General features: G+C 42.7%; 1 protein-coding gene across 1 annotated transcript; it reads right to left on the reverse strand.

Annotated features, from left to right (window-relative positions):
- Window positions 1-8,992: 8,992 nt before the first annotated feature.
- Window positions 8,993-11,668, reverse strand: socs3a (suppressor of cytokine signaling 3a). Its single transcript, XM_017711974.1, has 2 exons — window positions 11,526-11,668; window positions 8,993-11,069 (listed from the first exon to the last, which is right to left on the reverse strand). Exon 2 carries the CDS (start codon window positions 11,011-11,013, stop codon window positions 10,384-10,386), a length of 630 nt encoding a protein of 209 aa, XP_017567463.1. The 5' UTR covers window positions 11,014-11,069; window positions 11,526-11,668; the 3' UTR covers window positions 8,993-10,383.
- Window positions 11,669-20,146: the final 8,478 nt, after the last annotated feature.

Here is a 20,146-nt window from a genome sequence, read left to right on the forward strand (position 1 = left end):
TCCGGCCAGACATGTGAGCAGTCGTATACTCAGAAAAAAGGCAGGGAGAGGGAATTAGTTTTATTCTGTCTGTTTGTACGTAAAACAGGGAATGTGAACATTCCCAGAGTGTGGCTAACGACTCCGGCAGATCTGACAATGACAGCTTAACTAACAGGAGAGAACCAGAAGGACACACAGACATGGCAGCACTCTGAAACAGTCTGGCATCCCTCCGCTCCACCGTCCACAAACCTGAGTGACCGCATACAAGTAACAGGTGAATCAAGCATAAGGAGTCTGGCTCAGTGACTCCTATTAACATAGCATGGTACACATACCCGAGCAGGGAGCTGAACCCCAGTCCACCAAGCTTTGAGTTTTGTTACCAATATACTAAACCAGCCGCTGCTTATTCGTCCCAAACCTAATTTACTCAGCTGGTCATAAGCTGAAAGCTGGGAGTAAATTCTAGACCTTTTCTATGCCATCGTACCCACTTGGTAGCACCAGTTAGAGACTTTCTCTGCTGCTACTTGAGTCCCTGGCACGGTGAGCAGCTTGGCTTAAACAGCTGCCCTCACTCATTTCTGACTTATCTGTACCAACACTAAGTCACAAGATTCACTGACATTTTTGGAGAAACACTTTTCTACTGAACCTGTTCTCCTAAACCACGAGGACTTTATTTCTTAGCAGTTTAGATGTTTATCCATCATTGCAAAGTTTCATTGTTGGTGAAATTATTCCTGCTTGGTGGTCAATAGGTGTGGACATTGGTTTAATCGGTCCTCTCTGAAAAATGCTACAACCAGCTCAGCAGTTAGATTAAGTGACCCTTATTAGTCCCACAAGCGGGGAAATTTGATCTCTGCATTTAACCCATCCGTGAAGTGAAACACCACATACACACTAGTGAGCACACACACACACACTAAGGGGCAGTGAACACTCGAGCGGTGGGCAGCCCAATCCGCAGCGCCCGGGGAGCAGTTGGGGGTTGGGTGTCTTGCTCAAGGACACCACAGTCATGTAGTGTCGGCTCTGGGGATCAAACCGGCGACCTTCCGGTCACAGGGCCGGTCCGGCACACCACTCCCGGAGGTACTGCGATACCAGGCCGATGCGTGGAGCGAGTGACAATGAAAGCGCTTCGCTATACTGACTGATGTTCCGGCTCGACCATCCTGTGAGGAAAAGCACACGACCCAAAAGGATCTTTGGAAAGACGCCACAGAGGAAACACTGTCAACTCCATTACAGCTACATTAGCCGCTATTTACTAGTTAGCTACATTAGCCGCTATTAACTAGTTAGCTACATTAGCCGCTATTGACTAGTTAGCTACATTAGCCGCTATTGACTAGTTAGCTACATTAGCCGCTATTGACTAGTTAGCTACTTTAGCCGCTTTTGACTAGTTAGCTACTTTAGCCGCTTTTGACTAGTTAGCTACATTAGCCGCTATTGACTAGTTAGCTACTTTAGGCGCTATTGACTAGTTAGCTACATTAGCTGCTATTAACTAGTTAGCTACATTAGCCGCTATTGACTAGTTAGCTACTTTAGGCGCTATTGACTAGTTAGCTACATTAGCCGCTATTAACTAGTTAGCTACATTAGCCGCTATTGACTAGTTAGCTACTTTAGCCGCTTTTGACCTGTTAGCTACATTAGCCGCTATTAACTAGTTAGCTACATTAGCCGCTATTGACTAGTTAGCTACTTTAGCCGCTTTTGACTAGTTAACTACATTAGCCGCTATTGACTAGTTAGCTACTTTAGCCGCTTTTGACTAGTTAACTACATTAGCCGCTATTGACTAGTTAGCTACATTAGCCGCTATTGACTAGTTAGCTACTTTAGCCGCTTTTGACCTGTTAGCTACATTAGCCGCTATTAACTAGTTAGCTACATTAGCCGCTATTGACTAGTTAGCTACTTTAGCCGCTTTTGACCTGTTAGCTACATTAGCCGCTATTAACTAGTTAGCTACATTAGCCGCTATTGACTAGTTAGCTACTTTAGCCGCTTTTGACTAGTTAACTACATTAGCCGCTATTGACTAGTTAGCTACTTTAGCCGCTTTTGACTAGTTAACTACATTAGCCGCTATTGACTAGTTAGCTACATTAGCCGCTATTGACTAGTTAGCTACTTTAGCCGCTTTTGACCTGTTAGCTACATTAGCCGCTTTTGACTAGTTAACTACATTAGCCGCTATTGACTAGTTAGCTACTTTAGCCGCTTTTGACTAGTTAACTACATTAGCCGCTATTGACTAGTTAGCTACTTTAGCCGCTTTTGACTAGTTAACTACATTAGCCGCTATTGACTAGTTAGCTACATTAGCCGCTATTGACTAGTTAGCTACTTTAGCCGCTTTTGACCTGTTAGCTACATTAGCCGCTATTAACTAGTTAGCTACATTAGCCGCTATTGACTAGTTAGCTACTTTAGCCGCTTTTGACTAGTTAGCTACATTAGCCGTTTTTGATTACCCTGCTGAAAAAAATCTTAGAAATCGTTAATCGTTCCTGTTGGTTCCTCCTGGAGCCCAATAGTCTCTAACAGCAGTAGATGTTTTCCTGATTGATTGATATCTCCGTGTAAATGACTCTAATGGTTTAGCAGGTCTCCTGGGACTGATTCCAGATGGGTCTGATGGTTTCTAGTGGGATCTAAGGGTGTCCTACAGGAAACTAGTGGTCTCATATTATAAACGCGAAAGCAGCAAGTTTTCATCCTGGTTGTGTTGTGGTCTGTTTTCAGCAGGGTGGTTATTTACAATAAACTCAGAGCTCCAGCACAAAAATCTGAAGAAAAGCAGCAGGAAACGTGTCTGGGCTGATCAGCCACATTGGAGCTAACAGAAAATCATACGTTTGACATTCAGCCAAACCGCTGCACCGGTCCTGCCATCTGTCTTAATTTAGAACAGTTGTAATGTTACCACTGTAAGCACTGCCTTTTCTTTGGAAGAGCACAGAGGCAGGGTGTGTGTTTGTGCACTGCTCAAAGGCCATGCGCGTGGCATGTGGGCAGGGGCAGAGAGAGAGAGAGAGAGAGAGAGAGAGAGACAGAGATAGAGAGAGAGAGAGAGAGAGAGAGAGAGAGAGAGAGAGAGAGAGAGAGAGAGAGAGAGAGAGAGAGACAGAGAGAGACAGAGACAGAGAGAGAGACAGAGACAGAGACAGAGAGAGAGAGAGAGACAGAGAGAGACAGAGAGAGAGAGAAAGAGAGAGAGACAGAGAGAGAGAGAGAGAGAGAGAGAGAGAGAGAGAGAGAGCGCTCACAACAGTTAATTTTCTTGCTTAATCACGCTCTCACTTCTTTGGAATCTCATGCATGAGTACGGCAGAATTTCTCTTTAGTTGATTAATAGATGCTTGGGAATAAGATAGCTTAAACATTGATGATGAGATACTGTAGCGTTTGTTTCAAAGAGTTCTACCCTGAAATGAGATAATTGCCCATTTCTTTGGTGCCTTGTTGTCGACTTTTTAGAACAGAATGTTCTGGAATAGCTTTGCTATAGTGTCTCAACTGCCAGGCCACATTAAAAGAATTAAGACTCCCATAAAAAGACAAACCTGAACTTCACAGTATTCGTACAGGCCTCATACAAATATGTCAGGCTTTCCTACCTGCCAAACAATTTCCCCATTTCAGAATAATCCTGAAGACACAACTACAAACAATCAAAACTTTACACACGTTAAGCTTCCCATAAGTTTAAATCGAAACGTTTTTTTATTCTAGAAGATAAGCGGCATCATATATGAATTACTTGGATTGGTAGCATAAGCTACAATTTATAGGACAGTGTACCAGATGATGGGTTCATCGTATCTATTAATGCTACCAATCAATGTTAGGGCAAAAAAATAAAATAAAAGTTATACAGTAGCATCAACAACTAAATGTACACTCACTGGCCACTGTTGAGTTGCTTGTTAACACAAACAGCTAATCAGCCAATCACACGGCCGCAACTCAGTGCATTTAGGCATGTAGAGGTGGTCAAGACGACTTGCTGAAGTGCAGGCCGAGCATCAGAACGGGGAAGAAAGGGGATTTAAGGGGCTTTGAACGTGGCGTGGTTGTTGGTGCCAGACGGGCTGGTCTGAGTATTTCAGAAACTGCTGATCTGCTGGGATTTTCACACACAACCATCTCTAGGGTTTACAGAGAACGGTCCGAAAAAGAGGAAATATCCAGTGAGCGGTCAGTTGTGTGGACGAAAATGCCTTGTTGATGTGAGAGGTCAGAGGAGAATGGGCAGACTGGTTCCAGATGATAGAAAGACAACAGGAACTCAAATAACCAACCAGAATCTCTGAGGAACGTTTCCAACACCTTGTTGAAAGTCAGACACGAAGAATTAAAGCAGCTCTGAAGGCAAAAGGGGGTCCAGCCTTTTACATGACTGTGGTGTACCTAATAAAGTGGCCACTGAGTGTAAATATTGTTTTTTTGTTTTGTTTTGTTTTATTACATTTATTAAGTGTCATAATCTCAAATCCAATCCTATCAGAAATTTCTCGTTGTAATTAACATAGTCGACGTAGATGGAAAAGTGGACGGTCATTGTTGACGCTGTCACAGCTGAGCTACAAGCTGCTAGTGTCTAGTCAATGGCTGTAGACCATAACCGGGATTTTGGTCCAGTAGTGTCCTCGCTCAGGAACGAGGTGAGGCGAGGTGAGTGCTTTGTGTTTTTGTTTTTTTTTCCAGCTGCTTCATGTGATCACGTTTCACATGTGATAGCTTTTTCTCATAAGCTCGGCCTGAGCAGGAATGCCTGTTGACCGCACAGGAGGCACATTCCTGAGCTTCATGTTGGGCCGTGTTTCATTTCACTGAGCTATGTGATGAGCAAGAAGCGCGTGGCTTACACTTTTAAAAAAAGAACAACAGCAAACCAACAAATATAAACAAATCACTGTCACTTCCATTTGAAGTGCAGTAGCTTGAACAGCTTTCTGTCAGGCACCTGAGGAGTCCAAGCCGATCGGTTTACGCTGAGTTTCGGCATGAAAGCTCTCATCGTTTACATAACGCTTTGAAACAGGCAAATGTTTTTCTTCTGGTTTACTGTAAACTCCTGAGCAACAGGAAGAGCCTGGAGAGTGCAAAGCGTGCTTAGAGGAAGTGAGACAAGGCCTGCTCACTGCCACAGGCCTGATACAGGCCTGGCACATCACACACACACACACACACACACACACGATCAAGAATCATATGCGAAATGGATCAGGAAACCGCCACCGTCGTATCCGAACCTCATAACAATTGTTTCTTATCATTTGAAAATGGCAGATGCTTTTTAGACGGTGTCCACATTTCATCGCAAACGGACGACACGTTCATTAAAGGGCCCATATCCTTCATTTTTCTCGTATCTCACTATTTTTTTGGCTCTGAGGTCCACTTACAGCAGTAATCATACATAATTCATTTTTACGTGACCATTTTTCAACCTCTGATTATTCCTTAGATTTAAACTAGGCTGTTTTTGTTACTGTGCCTTTAAGACTGATGTATGTAAATATTCTCTGTTCTGATTGGCTGCCTTGTATTGCGCCTCATTCACAAAAAAAACACCCATAGCTGAAACTTAGAACATCAGTATGAATGGGCAGAGCCGACCTGCTGCAGGTTGAACAGGTGGATGTATGCAAAAGAGCTGGTTCTCATGACATCACAGAAGCAATGAATTCAAAAGAGGCTGTTTATTATGTCTTTTATTAGTTTTACAGCTTTGGGCTGTAGAGCATAACTGAGATGTTTTGTCTGGCAGGGGCCTCATTCAGGACCAACATGAAACGCTCCTTACAGCTTCAGTATGAGTGGGCGGAGCTAAACCACCGTAAGCTGAAAAGGTAGATATATGTAAATAAGTTGGTTCTCATGTCATCATAAAAACGCTGAATTCAGACCAGCATAGCTTCCATATGGACTGAGTGGTGAACTGTACGTTTTGAAACTTTGGCAAATTCCTTTATTAACCAAACACGGGACAAATGCATTTTTTCATGAAATGGATCCTTTAAAATAAAATCTCGTCACGTTCCATTATAATGTTTTAATTATCGCCGTAAAATCCCAGGTTTATTACATACTAAGGCGTACTATTCAGCAACTACGGGGACAATGGCTGAGCAGTTCTTAGGTTATAGAGGTGTGTAATAAAGCCTTGGCCATGTAAGGGGTTGGTGCATTATATAAAAGTATTTCAAAGCATACGCCTCCCAGTCCATACAGTCCTCGTGTGGAAACAACACTTCAAAAAAAGCCTGTTTCCAGTTTACTGTTCCTGTGATGTCAAGAACCAAGTCATTTGCATTTATCCACCTTTTTGGCCTGCAGCTGTTTAGCCTCACCCATTATCTTCTTAGCAATGCAGGGCACCCAATCAGAACAGAGGCTTATGTACCTACATCAGTCTTAAAGGCACAGTAACAAAAACATCCCAGGGATTTATTACTAACACACAAATGTTATAAGTGAACTTGGGGGAGAGGGGGGGAGAGGGGTGGGGGTTAAAAAAGGCTGGATTTTTGGGCCTTTTGTTGTTTCTACTCTCTACTCTACTCTAAGTTACCAGCTCAGAGATGCGAGGTTTTGTTTTGACGATCACAGAATGCTCATTTCGGTGTCTCAGCCTGGAAAAAAGTGAGTCAGAGGACTGTGGAGGACACTTGTTTGTAGAAGGTTTGTGCACTTGAAACTAATAGCAAGTTGTAAAGCCACGCTCTACTAGACGCTGCACACAGAATGTCAAATGTCATCAAGTTGACGTCACGTGGCGGGGAATACGCCGCAGAAGGAGGGTTATTTACACTAGAAGACAAGTGGTTATGCGCGCCAGGGTACACACGCGTTCTCAGACGTAGTTGTAGTAGCTGTGAAAGCCTCTCTGGCTCTTACACACCCTGGGCCCCTGTGAATGTGTGAAACGTTACCTGCATTCTCTTCGTGCTGGGTAGACCACAACACAGAGTCGTCATCAGAGCAAGTCTAATTGGCTTCCCAGCAGACACAGTCCTCCTCACCCCCACCTCTTCATCAGAGCTGTTGACATGACAAACACCCACATGAGGCTAAAGATCATACAATAGCTCTTCAAGAGCCGCTTACGGCACACTGCCTTTCTCCTTTACACACTCTCCACCCCTTCCACGCCCCCTCTGCAGAAAATCACTCTGTTTATATTGTACTCGCTGTACAAGCAGGTGAATGCTTACCTTGTAATCTAGATCTGGGAACATGCCATTTTTTTAGAACTTCCAGTTCAATGTTCCGTCATAGGGCGCGGCCCAGAAGAGCCGTAAACAATAAAAGCCGTTTTGTCTGTTCAAGAGGTTGTTGGGAGAGAGTGTATGTTTAGGCTTTCTGAAGGTTCCTGACTGAAGGTTCTGAAGGTAGAGAATGAGTGGAATGATGATAGTACTACAGGTAAGAGTCACCCAAAAGGCATTTATAGCCAAACGTATGGGGAATGTTGCATTTTTAACCAGTTTAACTCCTTAATATCCAGACTAGTCCTTGTTATTAATTCTGGTTTCATATCTAGTAAGCTCTAGGAATCATTTACTAATTACTATGAAGCTAATATGTATATCACAGTACTGTGTGAGTCTTATTTTGAAAATCTATTTATTTGTGTAGTTTGTGTTTATTTGCTGAGAAGTGTTAATATTTGAATAAACAAAATTTATAGAATATTACACACACACACACACACACACACACACACATATATATATATATATATATATATATATATATATATATATATATATATATATATATGTGATTTTCTGGATATTAGTGTGTTTCCCCATCTCCAAGCCGCTCCTCGAGGAAGTCCAGTATTATATGTAGTTATAAAGCAGCTCCTGGTTTGACCAATCAGTGCTCAGTAAATTGAGCTCATGATGTCATTGATGATATTAACGAGTCTCTGTGGCGGCTGTGAAGGTGTCCAGGAAAAATATGGACCCAAGAAATTCTCGTTACTTTTTATTGTTTTTCTGTTTATCTGAATTATGAATACGACTTTATTCTAATGGATATTGAAATAAACTCACTGCTGAGGTCAACTGGTTAAAAATTTGCTTGGACGCCTAAAACTTTCACACAGTGCTGTATAAGAGTGAGGAACGGGACCTGCTGAGATACTGATTCATGTTCTTAATGCTAAAAAGCTTAAGTTAGCCTCCATCCATTACTTACAGATTAAGTCAGCCCAACGAAAGATGCCAAAAAGGGGAATTCTTTGGAATGGCACCATAAAAGAACCACTTCTGGCTCCTCAAAGACCTTCTTAATGGATTTTTCTTTCTGAAGAACACTTCTTTTTTAAAGATATAAAGAACCTATACATCATGTAAGGTTCTATACTAATTAAAGGCCTTTCCTAGAACTGCTTATCTAAGCCATGAACTATTTAGGAAGCTTTATTTTTAAGAGTGCACATGACTCGAGAGATGTGTGATGATTTTTCACTAAAGATTTGACTTTCCCAGTTTCAGTAACGATAGAGGAGTTTGTCATTGCGCGTGATGAAAATTCAGTCGTACAAAGGATGAGTTACTCATGAGGGACAAAGTCTTACTGGAAATGCCAGATCAGAGACAGCGGGGGGAGAAAAATTCCCGCTTTTAGGAGTAAATATCTCTGAATCAACAGTAACCCTCCTCTGGGTCTGAGGCAGTCTGATTCATCTCAGCAGGATGGGCTGCTCTGAGATCAGACACTTCCAAATATGTTGATAAAGGAACATGGCTGGGCTTGAACAGCTGGTGTCATGTGTGAGTGAGTTTACCTTAAAGGAACACTCCAACTGAAAACAGCTCGGCTGAGCTAGCAGGGACCTGTCAGCAGCTGCCAACAGGCCTAACCTAGTCTTTATTCATTATTAGTGGCAGTGGCGCCGTTCAGTGAAGCGCTCCCCTACGTTTAAATTTCATTGGTCAAGATGTAGGAATCAGCACAAACACACAGATTTCCTTTTTAGAAAAATAGTGCTCTTTATTATAAATTACTGAAATGATTTATAAATATAAATATGTGCAAAGTATTTTCAGTCTGCTTGCTTTTGTTGTGGTTTTTCAGGGATTTTTTTTCTTCTTCAAGCATTAACCGCAAGTCATATGAACAGACCCAAGGTTGAAACATCTTTACAAAAGACAGCAGATAAAAAAAAAAGTCTTCACACATGTAAACAGTGTCTTGTTAAGGTACAAGAATAAGACGGGGGTGAACCTTTAGCCCTTTCATCGACAGACGAGGGTCAAGGTCCCCAGTCTAAATACATTCATAAGCAAGCTCTTTCTGCTACTCTGCCCCCTCTCACTTTAATACAGCCATACTTCCAGTTGACGTGAGGATCAGGTCTGGCCCATGGCTCTTACATCATAAGAACTCAGTTTATACAGATGTCATTCTTTCAAGTAAAAAAAAAAAATCCATGTATTTGATTTTCACTACCTTGACATCTCTTGACATGTCAACTTGACAGTTCTTAGGTTGTCCCTTCAACTGCCTACTTCTCCAAACAGATTTTGATCTTTAAGGAATGAAAACAAAACAAAACAAACACTGATCATAAAACAGTCGCTTTGTTTTTCTTTTCCTGTCCATGTTGCCTTGTTTCCCCCTCCCAGAACTCATTTCTCATAACCATCTCTTCTCCTCAGCCTTGGGTGCCGCGCTGTTACTCAGTTCTTCCTTTTTCCATGAAGGGCACAAATATTTACTTGGAAGAAGGCGGCGGTTGGTTTCCGCTAAATGTCAGGCCCGCTCCAGGCTCTGTGAGCACAGGCAGATTTGGAGCTGTGAGGAGGTCAAGGCTGGTGACCATCTGAGCAAGCGGAGTGGATCGAGTTACCAGCACTGGTGGGGCAAGTGTAACCGCCTATTCACAGAGACCCTCTTACACTTGTTAGTTGCTTGTAAGCGAGTTGTACTTTTGGTAGCCTGGCAGTTCACAAAAAGGCCCAGATGGAGCTGGTGGAGTGGTAGCTATGCTTTTCATCAAAACAGCAAACCCACTGTCTTGATAAGTTCTTGTGCAAATAAGACTGACTGAGGGCGAACATCCCCCCCTCCCCATGGCCCGGGAGAAACCTGGCCAACTTGACCGATAGCAGCACTCTTGGTTTGTGTTGTTCCACCAAAAAGTCAAACCGCCAGAACATCTAGCTCCTCTCAAAGTCCCTTCTCCATGTGCTTGAAAGGCTGGAATAACATGAAGAGCTTTCAAATCTTCAACCTTCTGTGCTCAGTCTCATGTGGTCTAGCTAACATTCCTTTCACTGCTTCATTCATCTGCACAGCTCTATCATGTTTTCTACGGCAGTATGTCTACACCAAGCAAGCTCTGAGCCGTGTCCTTTAAATTGGAGCATCGTACTCCTGAAGAAAGTCTTTGAGAGGCTGAGGCAGCTGATCCCTCTTGCTTGAAATGTCCAAGTGACCGTTGACTGTCTTCCTGCACAGGTGCTGCAGGGAGGACATGGTGCAGGAGAAGGGCTTCAGCAGCTCCAGGGGGATCTTCTCCCCTCCAGAGTAGATATAGTAGGCGCTGCGGATGTTGCCCATGGACGTGGAACACCTCGGTGAGGACATATAGTGGTACACAAGCTTGAGCACACAGTCAAAGCGGGGCACCGACTGGGAGCTCTTGGGGTCCGTCTGAAGGAAGAAAGACTTGTTGTCACACTGCACCCTCAGGTTCTTGGTGCCAGAGTCTGTCTTGACACTCAACGTGAAGAAGTGGCGGTTGTCCGAGCTGTCGCGGATCAGGAAGGTGCCGCTGGGTTCCGACGCCAGCATGGCGTTGGCCTCTTTGCCACTGATGGAGCCCCAGTAGAAGCCGCTCTCCTGGAGCTTCCTGAACGTGCTCTGGACGAGCTGGTACTGCAGCTTGGAGCTGAAGGTCTTGTAGCGGTGAGGAGCGAGCCGCATGGTGGCATCCAGAGTGCAGCTGCTCATTGCGGGCTCAAACTTGCTGTGTGTCACCATCGCGCACAAGGAGCTGGCATAAAGATCAGGTCCAAGTTACTCAAAGGTGGATGTACCTACGGAGGAGGAGGGAGAGGTGTGTTACAACAGTGCTTTAAGGCCAAGACAAACCCAAGAGCACGGCCACTAGTTTGGAGCGGCAGTGATGGGAGTTCACTTGGATGGAACGCCTGGGTTTTCACGAAAAACTTGAAGGAAGGTAGGTGAACTCATCTCTGAACTATAGCCCAGTAAGACTTTCCACCAACTTTACTAACACGAACAAGATCTGAGATCAACTCTGAGTTGGTCTACAGTGAAACACGTCATTCTAAATCTTTTCAAACTACTTTGAAGCTAAAAACACTCTGGCATCTCTCACTCAACTCGGTCAGGTGGCTTATTTCAGGTGTTCTGACCAATAACACCCCGAGAAAGCTTTCCTGCTGAGCTACCTCGGAGATAAACGCTCGTTTGAACAGACCTGTTCTACTAACAACCAGGGAAACTATTACAAACGGTGAAATATTTACCTTCAAAGGTCCTTTAGTGAAACTCTGCTATATCCAAAGTGAGCGCCAACAAAGCAGCTCTCGGGCGGCTGGGTGATCGCAGTGTTAAAGAGCCGTGGAGGAAAGTAATTCCGCTGTTTGTCACTCTGAGCTCCTGCTCTACGCTGTGGTGCTTTGTGCTGAGAGAAGCCCCCGGCCGAGCGTGTTATAGTCGGCCCGAAAGCCCCGCCCACGCCCGCGGAAGCCCCGCCCCTCGCTCGTTCCAGGCCCCTCCCTGAAGCTGTTCCAGTAAAGGCAGGCTGTCAGTAAGTGTGTTAAAGCGGATTCCTGGTACTGGCCGTGGCCCCTCCTCCCCTCCCTCTCTTTGTTCTTCCAACAAGGAGAAGTTGTGCGGCTCGTTTACAGTAAGTTTGTGCCAGATCACTGCTGAACTGATAGTAAAACAGACTGCTTGGCAACAGACACGGTTTTACACAGGGGGAGCTGAGCTGGGTGGGCAAGCACAGAACAGTTACTTAAACCAATATATGAAGTCATACCTCTCCTTCTGCTGAACCTCGACAAAACATACCCAGAGCTGGTGGTGCTGTCTTACAGTGAGGAATGAGCGCCGTGTTTAGTTATTAAAGCCAGCCAGATACTGTTAAGTCATCATAGATGTTCAGGGATTCACTGAGAATCCAGGAAATATTAGGGCAAAACAATGGGCACGAATCAGAAAAAGAAAGCCATTCGTCTCATACAGATCTTATTTTTGTGTAATATGTTCTATATATTATGCAATCAAATTTTCGAATCGATTTTCAAGCAGTACAGTGGCCATGTGAAGGGAAGTGCAGGAAATCTGAATCATGCCAGTGACTCCTAATGTGCTCATTTATATGTGGTGATCTATGATGTGCGCCGTGATCACTTAGCCTTGATTTGTCATTGTTCATGAATCGCACGTGTGTGTGTGTGTGTGTGTGTGTGTGTGTGTAGGCTGGGTGGAAGGTCATGTGTACCTCTGAGCTTATAATAAGCCACAATGTGTACAATACCTCACTTGCCATGTTTTAATATTTCAGTTTTAATGCTTTGCTCATTGACCGCCAGCCCACTGTGGAGAGAGAGAGAGAGAGAGAGAGAGAGAGAGAGAGAGAGAGAGAAAGAGCGAGAGAGCGAGCGAGCAAGAGGCCTCACTCCAGCCTATTTAGGGCCGCTTACCGTCACACTTATATTTAGATCGAGACCACAGGGCAGCAGAGGCAGAGAACGATGATGGTTAATAACACAGTGTGGTTAACACAGCCACTGCTAATAGTTGTGTACTGCTAATAGGGTTCTTGCAAATAACCATCAGCTCCTCTGGCCAAACCTGAGCAACTTCAGTGCATGCAGAAGGACAGATGATTGAACACGAATGGGTAATAAATGCTGAGTGAACTCCGGCGTTGTGGTCGATTGTGGTGAAACGTGTAAGATGGAAGAGCAGCTGTGTTTAGCGGGGTGAGTCAGAAAGCAGGGAGTGCCTCGGGGCAGACTGAGTGGCACTACAGGTGGGAGCAAGCAGGCTAATTGTGCCACTCGTTTCCTGAAAGATGGTGGTTATTAACATAGTAACACAATCACGCTCTGCGCCGTGTAATGAAGCCTCCTGAGACTCTACTAGCTTGCGAAATTACCAGTGAGCTTCTGAAAAAAAACCTGAAGAGGAACTGAAGTGGGCCTTGGTAGAAACTGGACAAAACAGAGTTCTCCTGGCCAATATTCCGTCCACCCACTCAGGGAAAGTTCGACTGCGTTTGGAAGGCCCTGAGCCGGACTTTCCATGTCTATTTTACAAACAGACTGACTTTCGAAAGCCCTCGGGGCTGTCAGGGTCTCAGGCCAAAACCTGTGGACAGTGGAGTGAGACAGCAGGCCATGGCACCACTGACCTGGAACTGAAGCTCATTCTTATGGTCTTGGTGGTTTCTGTGCTTTTGGCAGCCTATTTTAGGGATTCTGTGTGAGGTTTCCTGGGTGTGTGTGTGTGTGTGTGTGTGTCTGTGTGTTGATTTTATACATTTACAGGACAAAAAAGTCCTGACAGTGTAGTAAAACCAGAGAAAACAGACCTAACGTAATGATAACCATAAGTTATCATTTTGGAAATACAAGGTTTTCTTTTGACAACAGCGATGTGTGTGTGTGTGTGTACTATACATACAGTATGTATACATACATACAGTGTATACAGTATATACAGTGGGCTTTCAGGCTGAGTAAATTATAAATAAAACCTATATGGACAACAAGCATTTGTTACACAGACAACACATATATTACACTGAGAACAAATAATATTAATGCAAAAATGAGTGATTCTCCATATGTCAGTGTGTCGATTTAATCCAGTGTCTGATTTGGCTAATTAAGGCTTTGTACGTGTTAAGTGACGTGATGATGATGATGATGATCGAATCCATACTGAGGCCCTGGGTGTCAAGGAGAAATCTGGAACCAAACATTGTTCTTTAGACACCTCAGTTACTTTCTTGAAGAAATTCTTGTTACTTTTTACTTTATGTATGTTTCTTTGGACTTAGTCTGTTGCCTGTACAGTTCTGTGACATACATGTGACATAGATATCTTCTGCTGTCAGAAGAAAACCTCGCATCTCCATTTTTATCGTTTTTCAGCTTTTGACATAATTAGAAAGTGCCTGTTGTCTTTTACATTGTGTGCAAATTTCATGATGAATGGATGAAAAGAAACGGCCCAAAATGACTTGGAAAGACGTCTGGTTCCATTGACTTACATTAAAATGAAAGCAGCCTTTTCCCTTCTCCTGTAAAGTTACTATTTATATATACATAAAGCTTTGATCTTTAAGAGAGAGCAGGAGGAGAAAATCACGCTCCATTTTTGCTTTAATATCTAAAAAATCCACAGGTATTTCTGTCCACTGTGAGAAGACGACTCAACGCTATGAGTCTGAAAGGATGTATAGCTGTCATGAAGCCATTACTGAGAAAAGGAAACAGAAGAAAGTCTGCAAATCTAATATAGAAGCCGACTTCTACGACTGAACTTTGAAGGTGTGGAAAATATCCCTGCAGATTTCAGAAAACTGGAAGTCTCCCAACAAGAATGGCAGCTGTAATGAAGTTCGTGTGTGTGTGTTTGAGTAGCCGTATTCAGTGTATGTGCATGTGAGTGGCTGTTTGACAACCTTCTGAAACTCTATCTCAGGAGAGCTGGAGCACACCGAGCGCACAGACACACACAGAAATATTTATGACGCCCATGAGGCAAGGCTTGTCTCTTCCCTTGTTGCCAGATGAAATGAGTAACTCATTACTGAGTGCATGAATAAGGCAAACAAACAGTAAGTGTAGTATTTCCCAGTATTGGTGATTAATATCACTTATTGTGTAGCTGCTCATTTGTTTTAGACAAATGTGTGTTTTTGCCATGGGCGTAAGGAAGACCTCCTGTCATGATCACACAAAAGAGTTCATGTTAAAAGGTATGAGTTTGTCACAGAAATCAGCTGAGCTAGTGTTTTCGGGGGAAGAGCCAGCTCAGCTGTTCTACATTGTGAGAAAACTGGCCTCACTTAACCCTTCAAGCCCTAAGAGCCTGTATGAACGCCCACTTCCGAACTACATAGCTCTGTTAGTTTCACAGCACTTACAGAACAATCGTAAAAGGGAATTCCACCTTTATTTAAACAGTTCTGCATGACGTCCCTAAAAGCTCCCTTACAGAAAGCTGTCACATCGAATGTGTTAAACGTGCTGCCTGATGTCCGAGACTGATGGTTTCTCCATATTTTATAGCAAAGCTTCAGCCTAAACATTCATGCATGGTGGAGAGGTACATGCAGGGCGTTATAAGGCATAAAACATAGTGTTTCTGATAAACAAAACATACAAAGTCTCAGTAGACGTGCGGTTTCTTTGGTCATATTTGCACTGTAGACCAGCCTCAGGGCCTTCTAGGTCCTTCTGGGTTCCGTGACACTTAACACTAGAAGTCCCAGAGAGGGGACTTTAACATTTCTACCTCTGGAACCCAGAGACGGGTCGAGTGACCTGAAGGATTTTAGTTACATCCTATAATCACCGTCTTTCGTTCTGTAAATAAGAATTACTGCCGCAACACAGGAGGTTGTTGTTTGCCATTGAGTTTAGCTATTTAGTTTCTAGTTAGTTCTATTCAGTTTATTGTATTTGATAATATAAAGATTATACATTTTGTATTTAGTTTAGTTTTATTTGAGCAAAAAAGCAAACAATTATTTATTTTTTTTATTTTAAATAGAGAATTAGAAATTTTACAGCAAGGTACAGCTGTGAGTAATGACCAGAAGCATTTGTACTGAAATTTCAGCATGAAAAATTTAAGAACAACTCTTATTTGTTTCCATGCTTTTTATTTTTGTTATAAAAATAATACAAAAAATACAAGGAATAAAACAATTCCACACATATTTACAATAGTCTGCAGTGGGGGGCTGCGTGTGTGTGAGTGGCAATTCTTTGTGTGGCTAGCATTTCAGCCCTCACTCAGCAGTCTGTCTGCACTGTCAGAACATCCCTGGCACTGCCAGGGTAGGTCTCTGGTACATTTGCCACACGTGTATTTGTAGCAGTCGACACGTCTCACAGTTGCACAATTGTTCGTGCAGGTAACACACTAGTCAACCTACCCCCAGCTAATCTATGTTTCTGTATTTTGCTAGCCAGCATGGTCAAACAGTTTTCATCCTTATCCTTCTTTTCTTCAAAAAAATAAATAAAAGGTTTTGTCTATTTATTCTTTTAAATTTTTATTTTTTAACTTTTTCTTCACCTGCTTTTTTTTTATTAGCCAGCATATATTATTATTGGCCAGCTTATTTTGCTAGCCAGCACGGTCAAACAGTTTTCAAATAATATTCATATATACATACATGTAACAATGTAGAGAAAAGAAAGGAGGAAATGGAAGGGAAGAACAGGAGAAGAAAAAGAGGTGAAGAAAAAGGTCAAATTAAAAGAATGAATAGACAAAACCTTGTATTTTTTTGTGAAGAAAAGAAAGGGGAAAGAATGTGTGAGCATAAAGTATGTTGAGTAATAAAAAAAACGTATTGGACGACAAAAAGAAAAGAAAAAGAAACGAATGAGAATGTTTCTTGAAACAAGCTCACTCAGGCCTGCCTGTAGAATTTGGGCAGAGGGGGATGAGAGGTGTTTGTGTGTAGGCAGGCTGTGGGTCCCCCTGCAGATTCTTCAGGTAATGGCCACATTTACAAATGAAAGGGTGCTAATTGGAGCCATCAGAGTCATCAGTTTGGACTAAGGGTCTTTTGAGCCACATTCAGGACTTTAGGGGGTAGGTTGAAATCTCTGGGACTTCTAGTGTTAAAAATATGTCATTTTTAGTTCATTTCTATTTAATAAAATCATCATGCTTTTTATATTTAAACTCCACATTAATTGCTGTAATACATGCCGTTCGCCCAACGACAGCTGGGATAGGCTCCAGCACCCCCTGCGACCCAGAAGGAGAAGTGGCTTAGAAGATGTTTGTGTGTGTGTGTGTGTATGTGTGTGTGTGTGTGTGTGTGTGTGTGTGTGTGTACATTGAGTAGGGATCAAAAGAGTTAAATGATTGAGACAGCCAACTATGTACTAGATACAGCCAGGCTAGCTCTCCCATTGCATGTAGATCAGCTGAACCAAATGCTTTAAATGGTTAATTAACCTCCTCAAATTTTAGATTGATCTCCAGCATAATCAGGAACTGACAGTGGAATCAATAAATCATTCTCGGCATTCTGGGAGCTGTAGATATATTACTGACTGTGGGGCTAGCCTGGCCGATGTGTTCTTACTGAAAGAGTGACTGTAAAACTACTACATAAAGGTAAAATGCCTGTTACAAGCTTTAAATAAAACATGGAACGTGTTATACAAGCTATATATTCCTGCTTTTAATCTAAGAGTGCAAGAAAATGTTTTACTTCTACATCTACAGCGCTGCCTTAGGCACCCAAGACACATTTTCAAAATCTATTTATTTGTGTAGTTTGTGTTTATACACACACACACACACACACACACACACACACACACACATATATATATATATATATATATATATATATATATATATAATAAATAGTGATGTTCTGGATGTTGGTGTGTGTGTTGACCCATCTCCAAGCCTCTCCTCGAGGAAGTCCAGTATTATATGTAGTTAAAAAGCAGCTCCTGGTTTGACCAATCAGTGCTCAGTAAATTGAGCTCATGATGTAATTGATGATATTAACGAGTCTCTGTGGCGGCTGTGAAGGTGTCCAGGAAAAATATGGACCCGAGAAATTCTTGTTACTGTTTATTGTTTTTCTGTTTATTTGAATTATGAATGTGACTTTATTCTAATGGATATTGTGATAAACTCACTGCTGAGGGAAACTGTTTAAAGATTTGCTTAGACGCCTGAAACTTTCACACAGCGCTGTACGTTAGCTTAGCATTAACATGCTGTTAGAAATTTAGAGGGCTACTAGCAGAAACTACTTTTATTGTAGAGGTTGTTTTTTTCCTCTCTAGCTTTTGTGTCATGTTGAAATCCCATGAAACAGAAACACACACACACACACACACACACACACACACACACACACTTCAGCAGTTTATCTCCTTTATTTACTGAGCTTTATTTGTCCCACTGAGTGGAAATTTGTCTTTTGCATAACTCATCTTCCCTGCATTAGTTAGGCCAGCTGTCTCCAGTCTTATCCTGTGGCTGCAGGATTTTATCCCAAATGATCAGGATCCTGCCTGATTCCACTAGTTTAATCAGTAGCTCAGTCTTCAAGCGACGGATCAAGTCAGCTCCTGCTTTGTTGGAGTGGAAACCCACAACACACGTCCTTCAGAGCTGCATGGTATAAAGAGCAGCAGCTAGAACAATACTGGAACCCTTCCGGACATGTTGACTTTTATTAAATATTATTAGACCTTTATTAGTCCCACAATGGGCAAATTTCCCCTCTGTATTTAACATGAAGTGGCACACCAGTGAACATACACACTAGGGGGCAGTGAACACACTTGCCCGGAGTGGTGGGCAGCCCTATCCGCAGTGCCCAGAGAGCAGTTGGGGGTCAGTCACGTACTGTTGACTCTGGGGAGCGAACTGGTGACCTTCCGGGCACAGGTCCATGACGAGCATGTGTTTGGAGAGAGGCGGAATGAATGTGAGCTCAGGCTGATTCTGGGGCGGGCATTTGGGTAGGGCAGCCAACAACATTTAACCTGAAAGGAAGCTCCAAACTCCAGAACATTTCTGTCTGTGTCTGCAATAAGGGACAAACCTGCCAGGAGAAAACGAATAATCTGATCAATTCTGGAAGTTGTTCGGACACAACAACAAGTAGAAAGGCAGTATTATTTGTTTTTGGGGGAAAAAAGCAAATTAGAGATTCCAGAAATGCTTAAAATACCTTTTGAACTTTGAACAGTGTTTCCATTTCCATCCAAAGTGGTAACAAAGTTAAGCTTATTAGACTAGCAAGCAAGCCAGCAGCCAAGCGCTATTCAAAAAAGGCCATAATTATATATTCTAATGCCAAAATGAAGGCAATAGACAGTGTTTGAGACCATTTTTCCTTCCAAATAGGAATTTATATGCTTCATATATTGAACTGTGCCAGGTGAAGGCAAATGGGATGTGAAAGAAATGTGGTGTTTGTACGTCATGATTTGACATATTAAGACAAGGTTATTTTCACATCCTGTCTCTGTGAAATGGCCTTTTTTGCTTGTTAGTTGATTCCACTGGTTATTAAGCATTTCATACAGTCATATCAGACAATCTCGATCAGACTATACTTTTGGACTTTTGCCCATTTCTAAAGTTTCCTTATTTTTGGTTTCAGTTTTGAAAAATAGTAATATATTCATAAATACAGTTATACTTAAAAAGTATGTAACATTCAGAGACACGTATTAACCCAACCTTGAAGTGAAATACCACATACACACTAGTGAGCACACACACACACACTAGGGGGTAGTGAGCACACTTGCCCGGAACGGTGGGCAGCCCTATCCTCAGCGCCCAGGGAGCAGTTGGGGGTCAGGTGTTTTGCTCAAGGACACCTCAGATGAGTACTGTCGGCTCTGGGGATCGAACCAGCGACCTTCCGGTCACGGCCGGTTCCCTAACCTCCTGCCCACGACTGTCTACATTATATAAAATACAATTTTGTATCTCCATTTTTGTTACTTTTCACCCACTACTCTTTATATTGTGTCAAACCTTTATGAGAAATAGACCATGAGAAATGGTCTACAATTTCAGGAATTAATCGTTGCTCCATGAACTTCCAATGAATGTTAACCACGTTTTTTTCCTGTTCCAGGAAAGTTACATTTTTGAAAATACAAGGGACAATATAATACATTATCATCTTTAACATCCCTCACTTCCAGCATTTTAGAAAGCTCCCATAGCTGAGCCTCGTAAAAACGCAAGTCTTAGAGTCAGGAAAATCCATCAGCGCAGGAATGTGTGTACTGTAGCAGGATCATTTGAGGACCTGTTGGTACTAGAACGGCTTCTGAAGCACCTGGATCTTGGTTCGTTTCTTGTTCCTAGGAACAGGAGGCGAGCGGCC

This window comes from Pygocentrus nattereri, chromosome 14 (genome assembly GCF_015220715.1).
Source record: "Pygocentrus nattereri isolate fPygNat1 chromosome 14, fPygNat1.pri, whole genome shotgun sequence".
Taxonomy (NCBI): Eukaryota; Metazoa; Chordata; class Actinopteri; order Characiformes; family Serrasalmidae; genus Pygocentrus; species Pygocentrus nattereri.